General features: G+C 39.5%; 3 protein-coding genes across 3 annotated transcripts; 2 read left to right on the forward strand and 1 right to left on the reverse strand.

Annotated features, from left to right (window-relative positions):
* LOC109947060 lies at positions 14,764-16,333 on the forward strand. Its single transcript, XM_020556436.1, has 2 exons — positions 14,764-14,968; positions 15,353-16,333. The coding sequence occupies exon 2, from the start codon at positions 15,355-15,357 to the stop codon at positions 15,901-15,903; it is 549 nt and encodes a 182-aa protein (XP_020412025.1). The 5' UTR covers positions 14,764-14,968; positions 15,353-15,354; the 3' UTR covers positions 15,904-16,333.
* Positions 16,519-19,255, reverse strand: LOC109947061 (T-complex protein 1 subunit gamma-like). Its single transcript, XM_020556437.1, has 3 exons — positions 18,894-19,255; positions 18,683-18,757; positions 16,519-18,327 (listed from the first exon to the last, which is right to left on the reverse strand). The coding sequence occupies exons 1-3, from the start codon at positions 19,026-19,028 to the stop codon at positions 18,091-18,093; spliced, it is 447 nt and encodes a 148-aa protein (XP_020412026.1). The 5' UTR covers positions 19,029-19,255; the 3' UTR covers positions 16,519-18,090.
* On the forward strand, positions 22,001-23,450 carry LOC18786231 (protein MKS1). The gene has a single exon (XM_020556328.1). The coding sequence runs from the start codon at positions 22,413-22,415 to the stop codon at positions 23,103-23,105; it is 693 nt and encodes a 230-aa protein (XP_020411917.1). The 5' UTR covers positions 22,001-22,412; the 3' UTR covers positions 23,106-23,450.

A 25,865-nucleotide genomic window follows, 5' to 3' on the forward strand; every position in this document is an offset into this window, starting at 1 on the left:
GGTATCAGTCGAGAACTTTGTTCGTCAGATTTTTGGGAATGGGGTAAACCAGAATAGGCGGGAGTTTATCAGTAAAGAAATTGAAGGTATCTTTAGCAGACTTTACTCCTCAGAGACACCTGCTCAACTTCATATGCACCATTCTGAGATCATCAAGGCCCTTCGACTTTTGGGGTCAACCGTTGACATTCTTGAGTGTGGTGAAACTGCATTTAAGCAGTTTACCCAGCTTGTGGATTGGATTTTTGAGCTTGCCAGGCGACATTCCAAGAGCAGTGCCTATATTGAAGCCTTAGGAGATGTGAATATTGATGTGATTCATGATTTGATCCGCCAACACGAGGAATGTTTAAACACCAAGCTGGCTCTTGAGGCAGAACTTACAGAAGTTGCTAAAGAGATTGAAGGCTTGGATGTCAGGGAAGTTACCATCAGGGAAGCAGAAGAGAGAGTTCGCCAGATGCGGAAAGAGCATGAAGCTAAGAAAACTTCCCTTAATATGCAAAAGATGAACTTGGAGATTTCTTTGGAGCATCAGAATGAACAAGCAATACAGCTTCAACAATCCAGAATTGATGCTAAAGAAGATCTACTTCCCCAGATCAGGAGCACTCGACTGTCAATGAAGGCTCAAGAGAGAGAGATCCACCGCCTAATCAATGCCTTGTTTTCTTCTTGTAGCGAGCTCTAAGTGATGAGGGCGGCCCAAGCAAAATCAGAGCACAAAAAAAAAAATAAAATAAAAAAATTTGGATTGAAAACCCGAAAGGGCGGCCCAAGTAAAGAACTACGGTTGACTTGATCCCTAAAAAAGGGGTACGTAGGCAGTCTAGTCTCTAAAAAGCTAGATTCAGTCACAAGACCCCAAATCCCCCTTCATTACCTCAATTCAAGGAGGGTGAACTACGTTCGGCTTGATCCCTTCACAGGGTACATAGGCAAGCTAGCCCAAAAGCTAGACGCAGCCGTAAACTATCATGAATTCATTCTTGTCCACCGATGGTGTTAGCACGTGGTTAAACTGTTGTATACTACGCCAAAAAAAAAAAACTCCAACTTCGCACGAGTATAAACTGTGAAATAGAAAAGCAAATCCGACAAAATCTTTATTCTGAAAATTGTTCTTGGTGAAAAAACTACATTACAAGAGCAAAAGAATACTGAAGCAAAGGCCTACCTACAAATTCTTGGTGGAAACCATACCACAAGAACATTTATTGAAGGGAAAAAAAAGAAAGGAGGAGAACACGACAGAAGAAGAAAACTGTTGCAGAAGGAAAATTGCAGGAGCACAAATACAAGAGGAGATTTTCACAGGTATTTGGATCCTGTCAATTAATTCTTGTTGGGTGGCAACCCTCAAATCATTTTTTCTTGGATGATGAATCCATATTGGGTGGCAACCCTCAAATAAAACTCTTGGATGATAAATCCATAATGGGTGGCAACCCTTAAATCATGAACAACAAATCCATGAAAGGATTCCTGTTTAACAAAGCTCTGCCGAGCAAGAGGAAATCCTTTGAAATGGAGATGGTGTTTGGAGGGTTAATTCCAAAAATGTACAAAAAAAAAAACAAGAGAGCGTGATTTACCTCTTGGGCTTTCTCACCACTCCTCTCCATCTCTGTTTAAGAAGGCCTATATTTTTCTCTCTGAGCAAACTACATCAAAAAAATGTAAAGGATGTTAGTCATGAAGAAAAGAATAGGCAGAGAAAAAATGGAGATCTGTAAAACAAAGGGGAAAGAAAATAGAGGCCATATTTTTCTGTCACAGCCTCTCTCAAGAGCACAAATCCAGGTTGGGTACAAAACCCACAAACAAAATCACTGAGGGTTTAATCTCACAGCAAATAAAAAATAAACTGTGCTTGAAAAGGAAGACAACCATGTTGGCTGTGGCTCGGCCTGATGCTGCAGATAGCAGCAGCAAATAACAAAGAAGAAGGAAGACTCCTGTCGAAAGAGAAAAGGGGAGAAAGTTTCGGGGGTACGGTTGGCCACAACAAGCAAAACTTAAAATTAGTTGGGCTCTGGGTGTGTGAAAGAAATTTTAAAAAAAAGAGTGGCCACGTTTTGGTTGGCAGTTCCATATGGCAGCTTTGAAAAGAAAAGGAAAGAAGGTGGCTGTACGCCACTTCGCTGGGTTAAAAGGAGCACAACTTGGGAAGGGCCACGTTGCCCATGCATTGAATCCCCCATTCATTGGTTTCCTAGCAAACAGCCAAAGTGCAGAGCATGATATATGACAATTAAAAAACAAGTTTTGCTACAGCCATAGAAAAAGAAGGAGAAAAGCCAACAAGCAAAAAAAAAAGGAAAAGGGAAGTGGCTGACGCCACTTATTGAAATTGGAAGAAAAGTAAAATAAATGGGACAAAAGACTTGGTGTTGCAGAGAAAGAGAAGAAGAAAAGTCAACAAGTAACAAAAGAAAAGAAAAGGGGAGTGGCTGTACGCCACTTTGGTTATTTTGCACATGGATGAAGCCTTGAGGTCAGGCTAACAGGAAGGAAAAGATGTCAGTTTAGGTGAAGGGGTAAACTGTGACCAACAAAGAAGAGCCGTACCTTGTGGAGGTTTTCTTGTGAAAAAGTCTGACAGTGAGGCAGTAAATAGTTAATGGCATGAAGTTTGAGCCAGGGTCAGTCTGGCACTCTAAATAGAGCAGAAGTGTCTTGGCAGTAGCGTAACTCTTCTCCAAGTCAGAAATTACGAGTCCTTTACAGTCTCTATCTCTGAAGTCCTAGTTCAATTGTGATTGGTTTTCGATAAACCAAATGAGCACAAACCAACAGATAAAAAAATATATATGTGTTAAAGGGTTCATAGTCAAATTACTAAGTTATATACCCTGTAATTCTTAAAGGCCCAATATATTTAGTGGGTGGCCAAATAATTACCCATTAAATTTATAGAGGTCTAGATTTCTTATTTCCTATCATATGGTTAATGGATTAATTCAACAACCCTCATAGCCATATTTGGGTCCAAACGCAAATGTCAATTGTAGAGAATTAGCGGGTTCATCAAAATTTCTCATTATTTTTCTTGGAGATTGACAAAAAGAAATATGGTATAAAACCATGTAATTTTTCCCATCAGTCATCTACCCATACAAATTTCATTGAGATTAAATTCAAATCTCTTAAACAGAAATTCTCAATTAATGGGCCACACTCACCCATTAATTTCCAATTTTTCTCATGAGTCATCTACTCGTGAAAATTCCAATGAGATTAAATTCAAATATCTCAAACACAAATTCTTAATTAGTGGGCCACACTTACTCATTAATTTCCAATTTTTCCCATAGGTCATCTACCTATAAAAATTTCCAAATTGTCCCAAAGACACAAATTCTCAATTATTGGGCTACACTTACCTATTAATTTCCAAAGTTTGGAACTACGTCGGTTTGATCCCCGTTAAGGGTACGTAGGCAGTCTAACATCTCAATAGGCGCAACCGCAACCAATTTGAATCACTGGTTACATCAACCAAATTCCCCCAAAATCAAATATCTACCTTTACACAAATCAAATTCGAACTACGTTGGTTTGATCCCTTTAAAAGGGTACGTAGGCAATCTAGAGATTCAATCTTGATGCAACCATCCCAAACATATTTCCATATCGAATCCCTGGTTTATTCAGCTAAATTCACTCAAACTCCTCAATTAAACCCATTCAAATTCTTCGTTTTGTGATGAGTCATTTATTCATCATGAATCTTTGAACTACGAGTGGCTTGATTCCTGCAAAGGATACGTAGGCATCCTGAGGTTGGACTTGGGAGTAGCTGCAAAATCAAAACACACACGTTCTGTTTCTTTATGATGGAATCAAAGGGTTTTCCCTTGAAGCAAGGGATTGTAATTAAGAGACTTGCGTCTCGAATGGGTCGAACCTAAAATAATAAAACCCCATTATTTAATTAGTGGTGGTGAAATTATATTAGGAAGATCACAATTTTCCTTCAACACATATCTTACCGGTAAGTTCTAATGTGAAGTGCCTATATATCTGATAACGCAATATCTTAACCGTAAGTTATTGAGTAAATACCCTATTTTTCTGAAAATGCAATATCTTACCCCTAAGTTAAAGAGTGAAAAGCGTATATATCTGAGAACGTAATATCTTACTGGTAACTTAATGAGTGAAAAGCCTATTTTTCTGAAAACACCATATCTTACCGGTAAGCTATAGTGTGAAGTGTCTATATATCGAAAACGCAAACTCTTACCCGTAATTTATTGAGTGAATAGCCTATTTTCTGAAAACACCATATCTTACCAGTAAGTTATAGTGTGAAGTACTATATATTTGAGAACTGGTATGTCCTTGCAAGTGCGCAAGATTGATGTGTAATACCCCAAACCTTAATTAATATTCAATTATTAAACTATTAAGAAGAAAGGACAATTTTGCCCTTGGAATAATTTATTAAAGAAAAGTTGACTTTTTGGCCGAGAAAGAACTAGACAATTCCACATGCACCGTTGCATAGATCACGACGATCCGTAGACACGTAGTGGGCTCAAATCGGGGCTATAACGAAGAAAATACGGTCAAAATACTCTTAGGGGCAAAATGGTAATTTCAAAAGTCAGAATTTTAAAACCCTATTTTCTCTCTCTTCTCCCTCAGTCTCTCTTCTCTCTGCCCCGACATCCTCCCTCCAATCGTCACCTTCCATTCACACCCATCGCCACCACCGTGAACCACCGGCCACGAGATTGGATCCGTTCGAACCATCGGCTTTCCCCCGTCCTGTCCTAACCAGCTTCACCTGTCTCCAACCACGGAGCTCACAAGAAACTGGAGAAAACTTGCCAGTTTTCGTTCGAATTTTCACAACTTCGTTCTCTCTCATTTAGCTGAACCCTCCAAACCTCCATAGCCACCCCGTCTGACCACCCTAGCCCTTGCCGCCGGTGCCAAAAGGACCGACTCGATCCCGCCTTCAAACCCCGACCACCTGCCGCCGCCAGCCGCCGAAAAAATTGACGTAGTACGCCGTCCTTCGACCACCAAATCGGACAATCAAGGTATGGATTCTTTCTTATTTTTCATGACTTAGCTGTTGGTTGGGTAGGATTTCATAAATTTCAAGCATAGATTATTTGATTTTCAAGTTAGGGTTTCGGCCTGGATTCCAAAGCAGAATTTGGGTCGGGTCCTGTCAACTTGGTATCAAAGCATTAGGTTTAACTTCTTGTAGACTCCGCACTTTGTGCATTCCAGTTTTAACGAATATCTGTTTCTTGTGACAGAGTTATTAGCCCTAAGCGTGGTGGCTTCCGTAGAGGGGCTAGGCAGTCGTCCAGACTCAGGGGAAATTATCCCCATTCCGAGCCAGAGGAATTCCTTATTCCTACACCAGCAAACTTTGGAGGCCCATCAGGGGCCGTACTCGTGACACCCACTATGCCGGAAGATCCCAACTTCCAGCAAACTTTGGAGTTGTTGACTCAGGCTCTATCCAGGACTGGGTAGTCCAGAGATCCCTCCCAGGGATATGCTGATCAAGCTAAGAGGATTGGGGCCACAGATTTTGATGGTGATGGTGACCCAGCAGTAGCTGAAGAATGGATAGAGAGGATGGAACGGATCATGGAGGTGATGGCCATTCCACAGGACTATAGAGTGACTCTGGTCACTTTCTTTTTTATCAGAAATGCTAGACATTGATGGGAATCTATCAAGATGAGATATCGGGATCCTTCAGCCATTACATGGAGGATGAAATCAAGAAGTGCCAGCTGTTTACTAGAGGGTTGAAGGCTTCCATTCGAGATATCGTGATCAGTCAGCGGCTGACCAACTTTTGTGATTTGGTGATGTCTGCCTCGCTGATAGAGAGCAGCCAAATGATTGTCAGAGTGCTGGGTGAACCTCATAGGTGACAGTTTGATTTGGGTAGTCCTATTCAGGGGTCATCCAAGAGAGGCAGTTATAGTTCAGGGTCATCTAGTGGCCACAGTTATGGAGGTTTCATACCCGGAATCAATTCCAGTGGAGGTTCCAACCAGAGTAGCAGTTTTGGGAATCGCTCTAGGGGTGGTGCAGTTCGAGATACCGGGAGACAGTTACAATCAGCATCTAGCAGGAGGAGACGTCCCCAGTCTGCCGGACTTGCCATCAGAGCACTGCTGGATGTTATCATTGTGGACAATCTGGACATTTTTGGAGGGATTGCCCGTTGCTTCTTCATGGTGGAGAGACTATAGCTGCATCGACTTAGGAGACAGGCACTCAGGGTAGATCTCAGGAGACATCACAGTTTGTGGGGGCCTCGTCCAGTGGTGGGGCCCAGACCAATGTAGCCAGCCGAGGTGGTAGTCAGCAGAGGGGACATGGTGGACGTTCCAGGGCCACAGGCTGAATGTACAATATGTCCCAGCATGAGGCAGAGGCGTCACTGATGTAATTATAGGTATTTTACCAGTCTTTGGAATCCCTACCAGAGTTTTGATTGACCCTGGGGCTACGCATTCCTTTGTCACACCTAATTTTGCCCACAACGCTAATGTAAGACTTTCAGCTCTGCGGAACAAACTTGCAATCTTTGTACCTACAAAAGAGATTTTTAGGGTAGGTACAGTGTATTGAGATAGTATAGTCATGGTGGGAGATGTATTTCTGGAGGCAGATTTGATTCCTTTGGAAAATGGTTGGTTTGGATGTCATTTTGGGGATGGATTGGTTAGAAAAGCATCATGCCTCAGTAGATTGCTTCCGGAAAGAGGTTGTGTTTCGTAGTCCCGGACGACTGGAGGTGACATTTTGTGGCTAACGCAGAGAGCTTCCATCTTGCCTCATTTCAGCTATGACGGCAAGCCAGTTGTTCAAGAAGGAGTGCTCAGGATATTTAGCGCATGTGATCGATACCAGAGATAATGGGCTGAGATTTGAAGATATTCCAGTAGTACAAGAATTTTCGGATGTATTCCCTGAGGATCTTCCTGGACTACCTCCTCACCGGGAGATCGAGTTCACTATTGAGCTCATTCCATAAACGAATTCGATTTCTCAGGCACCATACAGAATGACACCAGCAGAGTTGAGGGAATTAAAGACTCAGTTGTAGGAGCTGGTAGATAAGGGTTTCATCCGACCTAGTTTTTCACCTTAGGGCGCTCCAGTGTTATTTGTTAAGAAGAAGGATGGCACCATGAGATTATGCATTGACTACAAACAGCTGAACAAGGTCACGGTACGGAATAGATATCCATTGCCTCATATTGATGATTTATTTGACCAGTTAAAGGGTGCCAAGGTATTCTCTAAGATTGATTTGAGATCCGGATATCATCAGTTACGGATTAGAGAAGAGGATGTGCCTAAGACAGCTTTTCGAACGAGATATGGGCACTATGAGTTCCTGGTGATGCCATTTGGGTTAACTAATGCGCCAGCTATGTTTATGGACCTCATGAACAGGGTGTTCCGACGTTACTTGGATCGCTTTGTGATTATGTTCATAGATGACATTCTGGTGTATTCTAAGAGTCAGAAGGCACACATGAAGCACTTAGCACTTCTCCGGTGTTAGCACTTCCAGATGACAGTGGGAACTTCGTTATTTACAGTGATGCATCCCAACAAGGACTTGGTTGTGTGCTGATGCAGCATGATAGGGTTATCACTTTTGCTTCTAGGCAACTTAAGAACATGAGTTGAATTATCCTATTCATGATTTGGAACTTGCTGCAGTAGTCTTTGCCTTAAAGATTTGGCGGCACTATCTCTACGGGGAAACGTGCCAAATTTTTACAGACCACAAGAGTTTGAAGTATCTGTTTACCCAGAAGGAACTGAATTTGAGGCAAAGAAGATGGCTAGAGTTGATTAAAGACTATAACTGTACCATTGAGCATCATTCGGGAAGAGCTAATGTTGTAGCTGATGCACTCAGCAGAAAATCCTCGGGATTGGTAGCTTATCTCTAAGGGAGGTATTTTCCATTGATGATAGAAATGAGGAAGCTCAGAGTTGGGCTAGGTATGGATGATCAGGAGGCTCTGTTAGCTACTATATATGTGAGACCAATGTTAGTAGAACGAATACTTGTAGCTCAATCACAGGATCCTTTGATCTGCACGTTGCGATTAGAAGAGGAGAATGGCTACAGAACTAACTGTTCAATAAGAAATGATGGAGCTTTAATGGTGGGTAACAGGTTATATGTTCCTAATGATGAAGCTTCAAAAAGAGAGATTCTTGAGGAGGCCCATGGTTCAGCTTTTGCAATGCACCCTGAAAGCACTAAAATGTATCATACTTTGAGAGAGCACTACTGGTGGCCTTTTATGAAAAAGGAAATAGCAGAGTACATCAGTAGATGCTTGATATGTCAACAAGTTAAGGCAGAGCGACAGAAACTATCAGGATCGCTGCAGCCACTTCCGATTCCTGGGTGGAAGTGGGAGCACATCACCATGGATTTTGTGTTCAAGCTTCCTCGGACAATGAACAAGCATGATGGAGTTTGGGTAATCGTGGATCGACTCACCAAGTCTGCCCACTTTTTGCTGCTGAGAGTAAACTATACTTTGAATAAATTGGCTAAAATCTTCATAGATTAGATAGTGAGACTTCATGGGGTGCCCGTATCCATTGTCTCATATAGAGATCCACGGGTTTACATCTTGTTTTTGTACAAGGTTAAATGAAGCTTTTGGAACCTAGTTGTTGTTTAGCACTGCATTTCACCCCCAGACAGATGGTCAATCTGAGAGGACAATTCAGACTTTAGAGAATATGTTGAGAGCTTGTGCACTGCAGTTTCGGGGTGACTGGGATGAGAAATTACCACTCATGGAGTTTGCCTATAATAACAGTTATCAGGCGAGTATTGGGATGTCTCCATTTCATGCCTTGTATGGGAAGCGGTGTAGAACCCCGTTTTACTGGAATAAAGTGGGTGAGCACAGATTGGAAGTATCTGAGGATGTCGAACGGACAAAGAAACAAGTAAGAATAATTGGAGAACGACTCAAGACTGCCCAAGACTGACAAAAGAGTTACGCGGACGGTAGAAGGAAAGACATTCAGTTTGAAGTTGGTGATTGGGTATTTATGAAATTATCGCCTTGGAAGGGCCTAGTGAGATTTGGAAAACGGGGAAAACTAAGTCCTAGCTACATTAGGCCATATGAAATTGTGGAGCGTGTGGGCCCAGTAGCTTACAGGCTTTGCCTTCAGATCTTTCCCAGTTGCACGATGTATTCCATGTCTCAATGCTCCGGAAGTATATTTATGATCCTTCACATGTTTTGGAGGACCAACCAATAGAATTGCAAGAAGATTTAACTTATGAGGAGTAACCAGTTCGGATTCTGGATTGGAAGACACAAGTGTTGCGTTCAAGAGAGATCCCACTTGTGAAGGTTTTATGGAGGAGTCATAGTGTGGAAGAGGCTACATTGGAACCCGAGGACCAAATGCGGGAGCAGTACCCTTACCTCTTCTAGTGACAGGTATGTAAATTTCGAGGACGAAATTTTTATGACGGGGTAGATTGTATTACCCCAAACCTTAATTAATATTTAATTATTAAACTATTAAGAGGAAAGGACAATTTTGCCCTTAGAATAATTTATTAAAGAAAAGTTGACTTTTTGACTAAGAAAGAATTAGACAATTCCATACGCACCGTTGCATAGAGCATGACGAAACGAGTCCGTAGACACGTAACGGGCTGGAATCGGGGCTATAATGAAGAAAATATGGTCAAAATACTCTTAGGGACAAAATGGTAATTTGAAAAGTCAGAATACCCCATTTTCTCTCTCTTCTCCCTCAGTCTCTCTTCTCCCCCCCCCCCGGACATCCTCCATCCAGCCTTCACCTTCCATTCGCACCCACCGCCACCATCGTGAACACCGGCCACGAGACCGGATCCGTTCGAACCGTCGGCTTTCCCCCGTCCTGTCCCGACCAGCTTCACCCGTCGCCGACCATGGAGCTCACCGAAAACTGGAGAAAACTCACGGGTTTTTGTTCAATTTTCACAGCTTCGTTCTCTCTCATTTAGCCACCAAATCGGACGATCAAGGTATGGATTCTTACCTATTTTTCATGACTTAGCTGCTGGTTGGGTAGGATTTTAGAAATTTCAAACCTAGATTGTTCGATTTTCGAGTTAGGGTTCGGCCCAGATTCCAAAGCAGAATTTGGGTCGGGTCCTGTCAGATGTAGTATAGCATGTGACAAGTCCAAGTATCATTCCCACAAGGATTCCAAATTAATCGAATATTCGAATACCTATATTAAATCTAACTAATACACAAGTAAATTTGTAGAGATTGTTGTTGTGAAAGTTTATGAAACAAAAAATGAAATTAATAAAAGCAATTGAGAATAAAAAGGTTGAAATTAAAGGTTAAAAACAATGATGAAGGTCTAGGGTTTCGAAATCAACCACAAGCAATCCAAGTTATATTTCAATGCATTCAACAGATTCTTTCGATTCTTTAGATGATAATTCCCATATCTAAGTCCTTTTCAGGCACTCAGACCATAGTTTTCCTTAAGTGTAAGATTCTTTTCTAGTTCAGACAAAGATCATATACCCAATCCTACAATCTATCCTGGTTAAGGCATAAATTTAACAAATTGGATTCATTACGTTCTAGAAAACAAGAGAACCAAGCAAACCATTCTTCATCAAGCAATAATGTAATTCACCACACTTAATCACAAGAAGCTAATTGAATTATATTGCGAGTTCGGCCTCAAATTCATTTTCCAATTTATTAGATGCAAAGCCCTAAGGTGATCAGTCAAAGAACTTAAACAAATAGCACAATTAAAGTAGTGATTAAACATTCATCTAAAAGAAACTTAGAAGCCATTAAATAACATTAAAAATCATAACTATCCATGCTCGGGCATCATCCTCGCCCTAGAGAATAATTTAGTTACTCATGTTCAAAGAAAACATAATTGAAAAACTAGAAAACATAAATAAAACTTGTGGAGTGACGATGCTTGAGAACTTGACGATGGCAGCGGCTCTTTGACTCTCCTTCAAATTCCAGCATAAGAGAACCCTATTTTCTGGTCTTCTTTAAATGAGGAACAAATCCTCTTTTGACTTGGTAACTATATTTTCCTAGTTTGGCTTCAATTGTCTTTGATGAGTTGGCATCCACAATCCTACTAAATATAGGATCAGACCTTAGAAAATAACCTTGCATCCTTGTAGACACTTCCCAAATGCAATTGACATAAATTGGACTCCAAGGATTGAACTTCAAAATGATTATTTTGCAAAACCCGCAGAACACATTCTGCCCAAACTGTCTGTACTAAAAAGGCCACAACTCTCTCCACACACGTCCGAATCATGAACCGTAAAATTTTACAGAAAGCTAACATCCGTATCTTTCCAATGATATAAGGCTCAACATCTGGTTAGCTCTGAGGAAGTACAGTATATTCTATCAAGTTGACTGATCTGCACAACACATTTTGCTCCTAGGATTTCACATTATATTTCAATCCCAAAATTGCTCATGTTGCTTGCTTTTCCATCTTTACTTTTCAAACCTAGTAAAACACAAAACTAAGTAAAAATGGACTAAAATCACTCAAGAACATATCAAGAATCTAAGAGAAAGATAATAAAAATATACGAAATAATGGTTATATCAGGAACGCAATATCTTACCCATAATTTATTGAGTGAATAGCCTTTTTTTTTTTTTAAACGCCATATCTTACCAATAAGTTATAGTGTGAAGTGCCTATATATCTAAGAACGCAATATCTTACCCGTAATTTATTGAGTGAATAGCCTATTTTTATGAAAACACCATATCGTACCGTTAAGTTATAGTGTGAAGTGCCTATATATTTGAGAACGAAATATCTTACCCGTAATTTATTGAGTGAAAAGCCTATTTTTCTGAAAACATCATATCTTACCGGTAAGTTCTAGTGTGAAGTGCCCATATATCTGAGAATGCAATATCTTACCCGTAATTTATTGAGTGAAAAGCCTATTTTTCTGAAACCACCATATCTTACCGGTAAGTTCTAGTATAAAGTGCCTATATATCTGAGAACGCAATATCTTACCCGTAATTTATTGAGTGAATAGCCTATTTCTTATGAAAACTCAATGTCTTACCCCTAAGTAAATGACTGAAAAGCATATATATCTGAGAACGCAATATCTTACAGGTAATTTAATGACAGAAAAACCTATTTTTTCTGAAAAATACCATATCTTACCGGTAAGTTAGATTGTGAAGTGCCTATATATCTGAGAATAGGCCTCATCATTTAGCAAGCGGGCTCATGGGCCAATGGGGGCCCACCCGGCCCAACCCGTTATGGGCTTTGGGACGGCCCGACCCGCCTTGGGCTGGGCTAGGCTTGGGCTTGAGGGTCTGAAGCCCAGCCCGGCCCATAGGCCTGGCTCGGTTAAGCCCAAGAAAGCCAGGCCCGGCCCGCCCACAAAAGCCAGGCCCGTTAGGCCCGCAAACATATATAATTATGTATAAATAAGAGTTTAGGTTTAGGATTATATCACTTGAATCACATGTATAATTTGTTTCATTTCATTTACTTTTCTTTACTCATTCCTAGTTTATAATTGGATGATTAGCATATTAATTTGTGTCAATTATTAATCCAACAATTATATGTATATAAAAATAAGATGAACAACATATCACATCACCAAATATACTCATATCACGAAACATAATCGTACCTCCAAATATAATCATGCTTTTCTTGAACACATCACCAAATATTTGCATATTTATTCATACTATCCTTTAAAAAAAAATATTTTTTTTGATACTTATTATTTTTTAAAACGTATTACGGTCTAATTATGTAATAACCTCAAAAATAATACTTGATTTTATTATTTTTGTGGAAAATCTTATTGAGTTGTGTGACTTTATTGGGTGTTTTATGAATTTGGTTTGATGTAAAAATATTGGAATTAAGTGAGTTTAATCTCAAATTTGGACTAAAATGCCCTTATGATTAAGTTTATGATTTTTTTTAATGAAGTAGGCCCGTTTAAGTCCGGTCCATTGGGCTTCGCCCGACTCGGCCTGATGGCCTTTCTCAAGCCCGGGCCACGGGTCGGGCTTGGGCTTTGAATTTTGTAAAAAAACTTGGCCCGGCCCGCCCGGCCCCTTATTTTCTCTCTCCTCTTTAAAGCCCAGCCTGGCCCGACCCAAGCCCATTAAATTTGGGCCATGCTAGCCCAGTCCAGCCCATTGACGAGCCCTATCTAAGAATGCAATATCTTACCCATAATTTATTGAATGAATAGCCTATTTTTTTCTAAAAACACAATATCTTACCCCTAAGTTAATGAGTGAAAAGCATATATATGTGAGAACGCAATACCTTACCGGTAATTTAATGAGTGAAAATCCTATTTTTATGAAAACACCATATCGTACCTGTAAGTTATAGTGTGAAGTGCCTATATATCTATGAGCACAATATCTTACCATAATTTATTGAGTGAATAGCCTATTTTTCTGAAAACGCGATATATTACCCCTAAGTTAATGAGTGAAAAGCATATATATCTGAGAACGCAATATCTTACAGGTAATTTAATGAGTGAAAAGCCTATTTTTTTGAAAACACCATATCTTACTGGTAAGTTTTATTGTGAAGTGCCTATATATCTGAGAACGCAATATCTTACCCGTAATTTATTGAGTGAATAGCCTATTTTTCTGAAAACGCAATATCTTACCCCTAAGTTAATGAGTGAAAAGCATATACATCTGAGAACGCAATACCTTACCGGTAATTTCATTAGTGAAAAGCTTATTTTTCTGAAAACACAATATCTTACCGGTAAGTTATAGTATGAAGTGCCTATATATCTGAGTACGCAATATCTTACCAGTAATTTATTGAGTGAATAGCCTTTTTTTCTTAAAACACCATATCCTACCAATAAGTTATGGGGTGAAATGCCTCTATATTTGATAACACAATATCTTACCCGTAATTTATTGAGTGAATAGCCTAATTTTCTGAAAACACCACATCTTATCAATAAGTTCTGAGAACGCAATATCTTACCGGTAAGATATTGGGTAAGTTAAGTTATGGATCCAAACCACTCTCTAAACATGTCTTTGTATGCATTTTTAACATCAAATTGATGTAATTGCCAATCCATATTTGCTGCTAGAGACAGTAAAATTCTTATGGTGTTGATCCTGGCTACTAGGCAAAAGGCTTATGAAATTCCACCCCATATTTATGTGTGTATACCTATGCTACTAACATGGCCTTATATCCTTCAATTAAGCCATCAGCTTTAAGCTTCATGGTATAGACCCACCTAGATCCTGCCGTTTTCTTTCCATAAAGTAAAGGGACAAGCTCACATATGGCAATTTTTGGCTGAGCTTGCATTTCTTCATTCATGGCATCTTTTCACTTTAGATCCTCCATTGCTTCTTTCACACTACTTGGAACAAATATAGGGAAATAGCCCTAAATGACACCCATTTCATAATTTTAATTAAAAATACCATCCTTTCCCAATTTTTGTACAACTATCACCTATAAATATAAAATTATTGCCCACTTATTGCTGATTTTTCACAAGTTCAGAAATTTTGGAGAGAAGAAGCTCACACAGCTCTCTCTCTCTCTCTGGCACAGCTCTCTTTCTCTTTGGTATCTGTCTATCACAGCTCTCTGTGTCTCTCTTGGCTCTCTCTATCTTGGCTCTCTCTCTCTTGGCTCTCTCTCTGTCTCTCTAGCACAACTCTCTGTCTCTCTCTTTGCTCTGTTTCTCATAGCGCAGCTGTCTCTCTCTAGCTTCGTTATGTCCCTTTCTCCCCTATTCGATCTCTTGCTCTCTGTTTGGAATCGCGAACCCCTCCCTTTAGCTATGTCTTCTGAATAGCTGCTTGCAACCTTGAAGCTCTACTGGATTGCCGACCTCGAAAAGGTAGTGTTGATGGTTATTTTCTTAATATCAGTATTATGTGAAATGGGTTATAGTTTGATTGTTTGGGTTTGTGTTAAATTCGTTTTGGCTTTAATTTATTTGGGTTAGGTTTTGTTGAATATTCATGCTCATTCATCTGGGTTTGTACCAATTGCATTTAGATTGGTCTGGATATGTGAATCTTGAAACTTGGGAATTTCTATTTGATGTAGTAGATCTGTATAGTGTGATTCTGATGTGTTCCTCTTATTTTACAGTCGTATTGCTGTTATATTGCCATTATATTGCCTATATATTGCTGTTATATTGTGGTTATATTGCTATTGTATTGTATGGTTATTGTGGTTATATTGTGTGAATGAAATGTTGTTTTGTCATGGTCAGAAATGGAGACAATTGTTATTCTCGTGTGCTACAATGGAAAATGGGTCACCTCGAAGAAGATGTGCAAATACGAAGGGGGTGACTCAAAAGGCTTAATAGTTCCACGGACCATCAATTTTGCTGAACTGTTAGACCGTGTGCATCAGATTGGTAATACAAACAGCAGGGAAGACAAGGTTTGCTTAAAATTCTCAGTTTTGGTGGCCTCGAATGAGTGGAAGTGCATAAAGATTGAGGACGATGATGATGTCAATTTTTTTATGAAGTACAATTCCGAGGTAACACCTTCAAAACTAGCTCCCTTACTCATGAGTATAGAAGATAAAGGACTGACAAATGATGTAGTTCATAGTATGCATATCACGACAGATAGTAGTCGGATGGGTCATTCTTCAGTTGCCATTGTTGAAAGCAATGAAGTAACTTGGAATAATACAAATGTCACTGATTTGGGAGGTGAAGTAGGGACAGATTTTATGGATATGATTGATTTTAGCGAGGTGGAGGAGATGCATGGTGGTGATAATGGTACTGAAAGAAATGAAGTGTAAGTGTACTCTGCCCCTCCTAATTTGGGGTGCTTGAACACAGCTGCCCAGTTGCCAAAAATACGTTTAGGAGGAGAATCTGAACCCACTCGTCAACATTATTTTTGCCCAGTTGCCAAAAATACATAGAGATACAATTTTATTGTTGTTAATGTCATGTTGTACTGCTGTAACTTACAGCCAAGGAGTTAATGGTGTAGTTTTGAATCCCATCAATTTAATGCACCAACACAAAACCCAATTTACCTCATATAAGTTCGTACATATAACTGAACCTTCCTATATAGAACTGCAACAGAGGCACCTTCTTAACGGGAAAGGTAATTAGTCTTACTGAAAGGCAAATATTCTCCACTCAACCTAACCATATAGTCGTTTACAACTGGAGACTGAATGTACCTCTATTTGTTTGGTTGCAGGCAACAGCTGTGAATTGTCCGCAGTAATACTTCAACATGTCAGATGTACGCCCTCCTAACGAGCATGTGAGTTACCCGGGGGACCAGCCCTGGCATGTGCCATTCCCATCTCCACCTCGGACTCCCAATCATGATCCCACTTCATCTGGAAGTGAGGCTGACACTCATGATCCGCTTGACAAAATCTCCGCCGTCAAGCACCACCTCCAATATATGTCAAAGGCAACGGATTGGTGGGAGAGTAAGTGCGATATTCATGGCCAAGTTATGGGAAACTTGGCCAACAAGTTGAACAAAGCATACGCTGGAGAGGTGAAGCAAGCTCTTAAAGCAAAAAGTCGGAGCAAAGAGTTAGAGTCCTTGAAGTTGAAATTGGAAGACACAAAGAAAAATGCCCTCGAAACATTCACACAATCTGAAGAATATAACCATGAAATGGTTGAATGTTTCAACAACGGCTTCGAAATGTTCCGAGATTATGCTTCGGTCATCTCACCAGACCACAATTGGAGTGAAATTGATGTAGCTGGTGTCTGGCAGGTACTAAATATGGGTTTTGATGGAATGGCTCATCATAGCCTCGTGCATGCAGCGAGAAGAAAGGACAAAGACATGGATCTTTTGATGGACCTGTAGTAACGGTGAATGCTGCTTCAGTTCATCTCACCCGAGTACATGGATCTTTTGTTGCCTTCATTTTCCCTTCGTGGGATAGATAGTATTGTTCAGTTTGGGAGGCGATTTCTTTCGCATGTGTGAAATGTTGTCTGTAATGTGTATGTATTGTATGTACATTGACTTAATATTGCATTTGTATTGTGTTTGTATTCCCTTAATACTGTAATGTGTATGTATTATATGTATATTGCCCTAATATTGCCTTTATATTGTACTTATATTGCTCTACTATTGCCTTCGTATTGTATATTTATTGTGGCCATATTGCCCTACTATTGCCTTCGTATTGTATATTTATTGTGGTCATATTGCCTTCGTATTGCCTTCGTATTGCCTTTGTATTGTAGGCATATTGCCCTACTTTGGAATATGATGAGGACTGGAAAATAAATCCACAGGCTCAGAATCACCAATTTTGCCTCCTTCAAGAGGCGTCCCATGCTTGTATGCAACCCTCACAGCTTCATCCTCGTTCAGCCTCGCTTGTGAAGTCCCAGACTTCATGTCATCTTTGCTATTTGCCAATTTCAGTTGCATCAGCTGGCCGTGTCTAGGGTTTTTTATCTGCTTTCGTTTCATTTTTAAGCTCTGCTTTGAATCAATACGTGGCATATTGGCTGAATATGGGAGTGACAAGATCAATTCTTACTCTCCCTAAGTGGATAAAATAGATGCTCAATATGAATCCTTTCCTCCACAAGTTTGTGTACAGTGCCGTACGTTGTGTGTTTTAGGTGCCACACTGGCTTATTAAAATTGATGCTTGGCCATGAAAAACTTTTTGTTTTCTTACTTTTAGAAAAGTACATATTTGTGTCAATAACTAAGTTTGGACTGTTAACAATCATTCAGAAGAATGGTAGAAATAAGCTCCACTGTGCCAATCCACGAAGTTGAACAAAGAAATTGTGTTCGATACACAGATGACATGTGAAACTAACATTAGCATTCTCCAATAAGAAGACTTCTCTTCTTTCCACCTCGTCGATTGAGAAAGAAAGAAGAGGGACAAAACACACACTACCAAGTTAAGGTGACATTACAAACCTAAAAAATATCCTCATCAAACTTATAATGCTCCTTTTTTTCTTCTTTAAAGCAAAACTTCATTCAAACTGAGATAACCACGTGCTCTCCATAAGCACTCCGGAATTATTTGCTCATTATCTGCATCGCCTTCTGTCTCAACTTGAGGCTTGGAATGAGCTTTGGCACCAGGAGGCTGCTTCTTCTTCATCCCACTCACAATGTCATCGATTCTGAGAAGTAGGCAAGCAGCTTCTATGGCCGTTTTAAAACTCTGGCCCTTCACGTTGTAGGCATCCCATATCTGACATCATAAATCCTCAAAATGAACAGCCTTACCAACAAAATAAATTTATTGGGAAATTTTTTAATAACCACGACAACAGCACTTCCCCTCACATGAGTGCTGTCGAAATATATTGGGAGAAGCTCTAAACTAGAACTACTACTGAAGCAAATCGACAATATAAACCAGAAGATTGACACTTATGCCATATCAATAAAGGGACATATAATGGATACATTTGAGAACAATACTACATTAAAAGTCCTATTTCAGAGCTTTCAGCAAATATAAATCACCCAACAAATGTGAATATTGAGATAGCGAAGGAAATAAAAGAGAGCAACAATAGTAAGCCAAAAAGATATCCACCTATCTTTTTCTCTTTCACATCAGTTATCACACCAGTGTTACCATCAATGCCAATCCATGATTTTTCACCATTTGCATGCTATGGAAAAAAAATTGTGGTTAGGATCTAAATGATGCATCATATTCTGACCAAAATAATAATGATGCATCAGAACGTATATAGAAATGACAAATCATAAAAAAACTGAACAAAGCCATACAAAACAGATTCAAACCTTTCCCTGCAGCGCCGTCATTGTTCTAATCATATTCACCCCGCAATTCTGAGCCAAAGTACGTGGTATAGCCTCAAAAGCTATAGCAGCAGCTTCATACAGCCACTGTTTTACCATAAAAACACGTGTAGCCATAAAACTCCAATAAAATGCATGTAAGGTGAAACCACAACTAATTCTTAATCTAAAGTATGTCAACGAGCATGTGAATTGAAGTGACAGCCAGTTTATTCACAGAATTTAGATTTCTACTTCCTATGAATTAGTGGCAACCACAGTACTGACTCTACTATGGCCCTCCTTTCAAATGTAAGAAAATGAAAGAAATTGGCACCATCCCTTCAGTTTTTTCTTAACAAAAAATGAAAGATAAATTCATAAATAAACCATCAAAACGGTATAAAATGTTTGTAAGACATGTACAATTACAAAATTATAAGTTCTCCTCAGAAACAGACTTCTCTAAGTATCCATACACAAACAACAAAAGCAAAAGCTTAAACAGTTAGCTTATAGCAAAATCAATGTCCCCATTTCTCTAAACCACAGCTGCTGCTGGTAGGTTCCCATCTTCACTCATTTCCCGCTTTCTTTTAAGCACACAATGATCAAGCACAAAACAGCAAACTTTTAAACAACTCATATTACACCACATATGGTTCTAAACAAAACTCATCCATATCCAATATGCAAGCCCTAAACTTAGTAAACAAAGTTATACAAAAATATGTCGAATTAACAAGCATTATTCTCAAACAAAAAGTATGATATGGTTGGGAGTTTACAAGTTCAAATATTTATACAATACTTGATTTTGTCAAACTCTGTCTTGAGATATTTTATCAATCTAGAAGTTTCTTTCATATATGAAAAACTACGAACGATAACAAAGGAAATTATTTATATGTAAATTATTCTTCGATTCCATCAGACAACCATGCAAATCCTTTGCACAATTGAGTGTAATGTGAAGGGTCACTACCTCGTTGGAAGATAAAGAGAAAAAAATTAAGGAATTTAGCAAGCCACCAACAGTTTGCTTAAGATATTTCAAAATGGTTGCTTCCATCATGGAGTTTTAGCCACAAATTCTTTTCATGGCCACATTTTCTACGTAAAATATAATCAGCGAGTATTTTTTGGTAATGATCCATAGAGAAGAAATCACCATACACAGGTTAATTGTCTTACACTTTAGATATCATCTTCAACAAACAAAATAGATACCAATTAGACTTCTAAGAAGGTTAAATGCAATGCTCATAAAGACTCATACTAAGCCACCAAATACCATTCAATAACTGCTACAAAAACCATAATAAAACCATACTAAAACTAAAAATACAACTGCACTAAAATGCCAACACAACATCACTACATTAGCAATACACTAGCAAAAAAACACAATACGACAGCAATAGCAACAGCAACAGCAACACAACAGCAGTGCAAGCATCAGTCCACAAAGAACAAACCCATTCACTGTTTGAAACAAGGAATCATCATACTCAGATCATTTCAGACAAACCCCTAAAACAATTTCGATGAAACCCCTAAACCAATTTCAGAGAAACCCCTAAACCTTCAACCAATTTCGAACAAACCCCTAAACTAATTTCAGCGAAACCCCTAAACCTTCAACCAATTTCGAACAAACCCCTCAGCCAATTTCAGAGAAATGCATAAACCCTAAAACAACTTGAGAGAAACCCTTAAACTGTAAGAAAATGCCGATGAACAGTACCTGTCGCTGGGAGAGGAAGAGAGAAGAGACAGTCGGAGCTGAGTGAGGAGAGACTGAGAGCTGAAGGACCACAGATTCGGAGCAAAGCCACCGGAGAGTGAAGAGAAACAGAGGGCAGCGAAGAGACAGAGGCGAGAGAGAACTTCAGCAAAACAGAGACAATAAAATTTCAGCAAAAGTGATATCTGTGCAATAAGGGGACAATAAAATTCTATTTATAGGTCATAGTTCCAAAATTTTTAAAAAAGGGTGGTATTTTCAATTACAATTATAAAAATGGTGGCATTTTGGGCTATTTCCCAAATTATCGGCCAAAAATATTTTAGGCAATTCATTAGTGTCATCAATTTCAAGGGAAGATAGTACCTAAATGACATCCTATGATGGCAATTGATGTGGTACTATAGTAGAAAGATGATCCAGAGTAGGCAAACTCCAGAAAAAGACCGAGTTGATGCTCCTGATTTTGGCAGCTTTGCAACTGGTCACTAGGGAGGGGTGACCAATCATAATTTGGGTCTGCTCCTATCTTTTGCTAGGTATGGGCGACCGGTCGTTAGTGGGCAAAATGTCCTCCTACATGAAACTTTCCAAATCCAACTGGTCGCGAAGGGATGGGCGATTGGTCACTCTCTGGCAGATCCGTATACTAAAGGTTGATGCCAAAGACTGATCGGTCGTTGAAACTCATTTGACTGTTCGTTTCATGCTGGACCTTATTTTGTTCTTTTGAATAGTACATTTCGTGTTCCCGAACCACTACATCCATGGACGTATACACCTTCGAACTTAGTTAACATCAGTACCACTTTTGTTGTAGGGCATAGCCAACAAACACGCATATTAATGTCCGTGAATCTAATTTACTCCGCTGGTGATCATGTAGGTGTACAAACACAACATATCCGAAAACTTGTGGCTCGAGGTTTTGGGAGGAAGGTATATACTAGTGATGATTAAGTGTTTGGAAAGGTGTTTAAAAATTGAAGATGCTGGAAAAATGCAATTGATAAGATAAGTTGTAGATGTGACCATCTCCCCCCAAAACTACCGAATACTAGCACGACACGTAAAAGCCTATTAAATTGTAAAATTAAAACTCAATTTCACCTCAACTGCATAAAACTCAATTTCACGTCAACACTGGCTCGACGTTAGTCATGTATGCAACTTCTTTTATTTTATTGCAAAAAAAAATTTCGCATTTCAATTTTACTAATTTAATTTAATTCTAATTCAAGACTCAGTAACAAATGCTAGCACAATGTTTGTTCTTGTAGATTGTTGCTCAATTATGAAATTTTGAATTTTAGGCCCAACAAAAAAACCAATTTAATTTTGATCTTACATAAAAATTGAACCGAACCGAACTGCGCTTACCTCTAATACTAATTTTAGAAGTATATATAGGTTTTAGTCTATGTTTGCCCATGAGTCAACGCTAACTTCAACACCCTAGCCCATCGTCAGTAGTGTTGTGTTGGCGTCAAGTCAAACTCTTGTTAGCATAAACAATGGAAATAGAATGAATGGCTATGCTCCCATTAATTAGTTGCTCCATCCACCTACCAAATTACCCTGTCAGTCTCTCTCGTCCTTGAAATTGAATACAGCCCCGCCCCAACTTCCTCTCCAAAATTCATAACCAGCACAATTCAATCACGGTTGGCTAGTCACACCAATTCTTATACGCGCCCAATCCAACCCAACTCCACCCAATTCAACCCAACCCAATTCAATTCAGACAAAACAATTAACCGAACCAAGTACCAACCATGAACCCCCCGCCGCCACCACCACCCACACCCAAAAAGGAGGTTCAACTCCACGGCCCACGCCCCTCCCCTCTCAAAGTCAACAAAGAATCGGTCAAGATCAAGAAGCCACCACCACACCCACGCCCAGACCCAAACCCAAACCCAAACCAACATGCAGATGTCGAACAGCGCCAGCCAGTGGTGATCTACACGGTGTCTCCTAAAGTCATCCACGCAACAGTGAGTGAGTTCATGTCCTTAGTCCAACGCCTCACCGGCCCTTCCCCTTCGTCCTCCCCCGGCGACGGCGGACTCTCACCGGCTGCAAGACTTGCCTCCATCCACAAAACAAGCCCCAATTCTTCTTCAATTTCAGATCACAATAGGCCCTTGATGCCCACCATCACTACTTCTTACCACGACGACTTCATGGCAAGTATTTTTAATAATCTTGAAGATCAAGGAAGAGGAGATGAAATGGGTCAGTTTTCGGGCATATTGTCTCCTGCCCCGGCGACTTTGCCGCCCATCATCCCAAATGGGTTTTTCTCTCATCAGCATGACGTCCTTAGCAGCCCATTTCACAGTTGGCAGGGAATTGGAAACAACAACATCAATTTCTTGCCTAGCCCTGGCCCTGCTTCAGCCCCTTTGATTTCTCCAAGTCCTTCTTCGTGGGACCTCTTTAACAATTTCTTAGACTACTTTTAGACCCTTTGCTTTCTCGATCACCTTCAGTTTTCAACAAGTGGCTGCAATGCAATTGGCTGGCCGGTGAGATTTTTTCTAATGTATTGACTCTTGACTCACTTTCTTTTTGTTTCATAGTATTTAGCATGCTTATTAATTTATTTATTACCCAGCTGAGACCATTGGATACGGGGCTCCCCTCTTTGTAATTTTGTAATTCAGACGGTTTATCTCTCCCTAGCGGCGGAGCAGAATTTTATGTATGGGGAGCCAATATATTAGGATTTAGGGTTGATTTCTTTCTCAATGTTAAGTTTATCAATGATAATCATGTGTGCAATTTCAGCAGCTTGAGTATTTTTCAATTCATCTATACGCTTGCATAAAGCACCAACAATATTGACAAAACAAGTCAATTTAGTGAAAAAGTGGTGAATATGAGTAACTTCTCTTGATGATGCAACTAAAGTCAATTGTAATCGATGTGCTAAACAATAAACATAGTATTGGTCCTTTTTTTCGTCCGCCATTCCTTTTCGCCTCCCATAGGGGTCAGCTCTGCTAGGAGGAACGGAGAGCTCGTCGGATCAACACCAATGCCCCGATTGGATGTCTCTTGGCTCGCAGAGAGGACTCTTTCAATCTCTCAACAAAATTGAAAGTTGAATCAGATTTCCAGAAACGAGCGGGCTCGGTTGGAACCCTTTTTCCTTGATTCCTCTTGATTCTGATTCGTGGTGATTGTGTTAGCATGCAACTATTGGGTATGAGACCAGCCCAATAGACCTGGTATGGAAAAGTGTTGTGATGAACTTTGGTAATTTTCGCGCATCTTTTTCTGGACTTCTTCTCAAGCCATTGTGCTTCAAGGGGGGTACTGGCCTAGATTGATTCTTTTCTATGCCTCAGTTAAGAGGACTTCAATATTCTTTCATTCGCGTATGTCAACCTGTCAAGCGTGAGTGACACCTGGACAGGCAAAGGGAAAAGACCAAGATCGTGGTTAGTAAGACCATGTCTGGGTTTTAACAATCGGTTTCAATATTTAAATAATCCTTGGGCTGGATTAATAGTTAATTCGGGCCCAATGATATGGTTCGGACTCGATTTAACCTCCTGTCCCTTCTATTGTCACTATTCTATTCGGACCCTAGATTTCCTTTCGGGCCCGAATGATGGTTCTTTGAATTTTTAATATTTTTTTTTAAAAGGACGAAGACAGGATTTCGATTTTTAGGTTAAACTAATCTGTAATTCGTTCTTAAGTGATTAAATGGGATATTTTAAGATGATTCCTATCATTTTCAACCAGTCTGAGTGTGAATGAAAATAAAATGCAGAACCTTCTTTAACTAATCAGTCTTCAAATTCAAATTACAAAGTAGAAAAAGAAGAAACTGGAGATTTCTCGATCCAGTTAGATGATTACATAAATTGAAATAGATCACTTTGAAAGAAAATCATACCATGAAGATGGCAGAGCAACGAGAGAGATAAACGCAAGAGTTATCAGCTGGTTATCTAGAGAGGAAGACAAATTGTTTTTTTAAAAGTTTTTAAGACGTTGCGTCTGGTTTGGAGAGAGAGTCCTTTTCTTTTGAGGTGAAACCTCTTTATTTATAGAAGAAGAAGTAACTCGTAATGATGGAAACTGCGAAAAGAGACTTGGCTTATGGTTCAAGGTCAGTTGCTGGTTTGTTGGTCTTAACTGGTTCATAGAGGGAATGATGGAAGGCCACTGGCATGAGTCATCCGTTTTTTTTTGCGAAGTTCTCTTGATTTGACCCCCTCGTACTTGAAAATATGGCTGGCAACTTGGTCCTTCTTTGGTTTTGGTGGCTTCTGTACGTCTTACTTTCTTGTTGGGACCCTAGTTCAGGTTTTCTTTTCAAGATTGCAGGAGTAGCTGTTGCTTGAAAGAGTGCTAAACAATCTGGTGTTTTGAGTTCAACCATGTTTTCAGAATACATAGCTTGCTATGAAGCCACTTCTCATGCAGTATTGCTACGGAATTTTATTAAAGACATTAAAGTGATGGAGTCGATTTCTAGACCAATACAGATATATAATGACAACTCTGCGGCTGTTTTTCACTGCATGAACAACAAGATGTCGACTAAACTTCAGTATATTGATAGAAAATATTTAATAATGATGGAGAAGGTAGCGGACAAACTAGTCAGGTTTGATCATATCAGAACTCAAGATATGATTGCAGATCCGTTCACAAAATTTTTGCCTTTAGAAGCTTTTCTTAGACATGTTGAAATCTAGTGGGAGTCTTGTTCCCATTTTGATATTTTACTAGTTTGTTTATTTTGCTGTTTTCTGGATTGAGGGATTTGCATTCAAGGATGTTAATTTGGTTGACACAACAAATGCCACATACTTTAGACCTTGACAAAATACTCTTATGACTAGTCAACTGCTAGTCATGAGAAACCATAATGAAGAACACACAAAGGGCATAACAATCTGTACCTGCAAGCCTAGAAGATTACTAGTGACAACCTAGGCACTCAGAAGGACCCGTCAATCTAGGCATCCCCTGTGTTAACAACAACTATGGTGAAAGTGTGTGAAAATATCATAATCAAATAAACAGCACACAACAAATAGTGATGACTAGTCAACCGCAAGAACACAAACCCATAAATGCATGAACATCATGCGATTACTAGTCAACTATCAAGAACACATCATAATCAAATAAACAGCACACATCAGATAATGATGACTAGTCAACCGGAAGAACACAAACCGAGAAAATGCATGAACATC

Source organism: Prunus persica, chromosome G2 (assembly GCF_000346465.2).
Source record: "Prunus persica cultivar Lovell chromosome G2, Prunus_persica_NCBIv2, whole genome shotgun sequence".
In the NCBI taxonomy this organism is placed as follows: Eukaryota; Viridiplantae; Streptophyta; class Magnoliopsida; order Rosales; family Rosaceae; genus Prunus; species Prunus persica.